Source organism: Nannospalax galili, unplaced genomic scaffold (assembly GCF_000622305.1).
Source record: "Nannospalax galili isolate Female #2095 unplaced genomic scaffold, S.galili_v1.0 scaffold178, whole genome shotgun sequence".
In the NCBI taxonomy this organism is placed as follows: domain Eukaryota; kingdom Metazoa; phylum Chordata; class Mammalia; order Rodentia; family Spalacidae; genus Nannospalax; species Nannospalax galili.
Genome location: NW_008341757.1, coordinates 675,817 through 678,945, shown reverse-complemented (window position 1 = coordinate 678,945; position 3,129 = coordinate 675,817). Strand labels below are relative to the sequence as shown.

The 3,129-nt window shown below is 51.0% G+C and overlaps 1 protein-coding gene across 1 annotated transcript in view; it reads left to right on the top strand.

Annotated features, from left to right (window-relative positions):
* The window catches only part of Tmem26 (transmembrane protein 26), a 51,554-nt gene continuing 48,425 nt past the window's right edge, over positions 1–3,129 (top strand). Inside the window, exons 1-2 of the mRNA XM_029565532.1 lie at positions 1–879; positions 2,408–2,479. Coding sequence (XP_029421392.1) covers positions 689–879; positions 2,408–2,479 — 263 coding nt within the window. The 5' untranslated portion in view covers positions 1–688. The remainder of the gene's footprint in view (positions 880–2,407; positions 2,480–3,129) is intronic.

Here is a 3,129-nt window from a genome sequence, read left to right as displayed (position 1 = left end):
ACCAGGCTTCCCTTGCACTGAATGAGATGCAGCAAGTTCTGGGAAGAACCAGCCTGTCTGCGTCTCCCTGGTCCTGGGAAGTTTCAATTCTTCAAGCTGGGCAGGGACTGCGCTCTTGCTAAAACTGCTTCGCCAGCAGATTCTTCGGTTCTCCGGAGCCCCCAGCTTCCAATCACCAGGAGGGCCTGTGTTCCTCTGAACGTGGGGGTGACTTAAAGAACACTTGGGTAGGAAGGAGAGGACAGTGCTGCCCCTCAGCCCTCTGACCTTCAGTTCATCTCCAGGTCTTGGGAAGGGGAGACACTCCAGTGGGCTCCCTGGGGGCCTGGGGGTGGGGACCTAGGGCCGGGATGGAGGCTGGGCCGCAGGACCGTCAGGGGGATGGGCAGGGCTGCGGAATAACGCCTAGGGTGCCTGGGCGGGAGGAGCCCCGGATGCCTGCAGAGCCCGGCAGCCTGGGAAGCGGGCTTCGGACTCCGGCGTCTTTGAAGAGTTCTCTGGAAGTTGGGGAGGCGGGGCGAGCGGCGCTCTCCTGTCCTACCCGCGTGGGGCGCGGGAGTTGAGGAGGGACGGGTCGGCAGCGCGGTCCGGTGCGTCCCGCTGCGGTGACGCTCCAGCCGATTCCCCGGTTGCAGCTCGGGGTCGGCAGGGCGCAGGCGCCTGGCGGAGGGCAGAGCGCGCGGGCACGATGGAAGGGCTGGTCCTGCTCAAGGCCCTGGTCACCAGGCTGCTGTTCGTGCTGCACTCGCTGGTCGGGGTCTGGAGAGTGACCTGGGTGAAGGAAGAGCACCGCTACTGGCTCCTGGCCCTGCTCAACCTCCTGCTGCTCCTGGAGATGGTGCTCACCCTTAAGTTCAAGCGTGGCAGAGGTTACAAATGGTGAGAGCGCCCTAGGGAAGGGAGGGCCAGGGGTCCCTGGGCATTGTTCCGTGGTCCTTGCCGGCAGCCCCAAGCCCTCGTTCTCGCTTCTTCACTTGCATTCATTCGGATCCCTTTTGGTGTGTGTCCCGCCCGCCCCCCGGCTCCCCGTACCCCCTACAGTCTGGCAGGCGTGCGAGATGCCAGTGCGTCTCTTGGGAACGCCAGTGGTACCCTGGGTACCAGAGCAACCCTTGAGATGCTATAACCACGATCACAGTCCTGTGCCACTTGGTCCCAGGTTTGGAAACTTGAAAGATAAAGAAAAAGGTGGGAAAGTGTTTGGCTGTTAATAGAACGTGTCCCCTGATGGGGAATCCAGGGGTGAGTCGGTCGCATTGTCCTGGCTTTCTGAGTTGGGGCAAATGAACCCGCGAGTTACTGGGCGTGCGTGTAGGTTTGAGGATGCCGTGCTGGGCATCTGCGATCTTTGTAAAGAGCTGAGCGCTCCAGGAGCACTATCTCCAGGAGAGCAGTCTTCTGCACACAGCACATCTCTGGTTTCAGCCTCTTCCTTCTGGCCAGCCCTCCGTGCCTCTGTGGTGTCAGCCACTTCCCACTTTTCCAACCTCAAACGTCCCCAGCTCTCTGGGGCAGAACAATTTCAGGTGTCTGGGTTGGATGGCTTTGGAGCTTGGCAGCGTACCTTGCCAGGCACCGGTTGTGTGTGATCCGGTCAGTCTTAGTCTCAGCCTGAGAACCTGGGTTCTGAGGATTGCTGGATTCCTCTCTCTGATTGAATGGCAGTAAAGCGCTGAGGCACAGACTGGCAATTTTCAGGGAGCAAGTTGGACTTTTTATGTATTAATTTTTATGAAGAGAGAGGCTGTGTTTTTATATAGAGACATTTTAAAAAATACCCGGTGCTTAAAGAAAGTAGAAAATAATATTAGTCTGCTTAATAATTACTTGGTGTCTTAGGATGGTTATCCTATTCAGGGGCAATGTGGACTCTCCACAATTTAAAATATAGGGTGCAAAAGGCTGTGTATTTCATTGCCAGCCATGAAAGAAAACGGGTTGCTTTCGAACATGATGTAAACATTGCTTACATTTCCCACTGGTGAAATTTTTCTAGAATTATCAATGCCCAAGACATTGGAGAGGAATCCCCAGTTAACAGAGGGAAGGTGGGCATGTTACCCCCACCCACGATTTATTATACATGATACATGAGGCATCTGGGGTGCTTCCCACTCTGCCTTCTTGAAATCGCAAAGAAAAATTATGTTAGCTTCCCAAGAAAGCTTCATAAAGTCACAAATGCAGAGAAAAGAGTGTGTGCCCCCCAGTGCATAGGTTCTTCTACTGTGTAGTTTTAATACGCTGAGGGGGAAATGTCTTCCGGAAAAGGGAGGTGAAGTCTGAAGCCGAATTGGTCCATGTAAACTAGTCCAGCTACCAACTACAGTGTTTCTGTGACAAATGTCAAGCTCAGAAGGGGTGCCAGGTCAGCAAGACCTGAAGTGACCCCTCTTCTCTCCGACAGTAGCCAGAGCCATACTGGCTATGTGGAAACCGGCCTCGTGTGTGGTGAAGGACTGCTGATTAAGGCTGACACGTAACTTACAACCAAGAAGTGAAAAATCATCCAGGCCAAAATGTATGCTGGTCAGTGAGTCAGGCTAACAAGTGTGGGCTGCAAAACTGGACCAAAAAAAGGGGTAAAATATGGGCATTCCTCCTTACCTGCTGTGAGACCTCGGGGGAACTGGGTCAAGTCTTTGAGCTTGTTTCTGGTCTGTAAATACTTACTTTACAGTTGTTGAAGAATTTTAGAAACTTTTATGTGTTGAGCGGTCAATGAATGAAAGAGGTTTTCTTTAGATCCACATTTCTTCATTTCTTGTGTATAAAAATGTTATTATACCAACTAGAAACATTTTATGTCCTTGTGAGTCAAATAGCTTTAGTGGAGAGACCAACAACAAACCATTGGTTGGGTCAGAGCTTACTTTACAGTTGTTGAAGAATTTTAGAAACTTTTATGTGTTGAGCGGTCAATGAATGAAAGAGGTTTTCTTTAGATCCACATTTCTTCATTTCTTGTGTATAAAAATGTTATTATACCAACTAGAAACATTTTATGTCCTTGTGAGTCAAATAGCTTTAGTGGAGAGACCAACAACAAACCATTGGTTGGGTCAGAGTACAGAAACAGAAAAAAACAATCTTTTGTTTCAAAATAAAGACCTGTGGTATATATTGTAT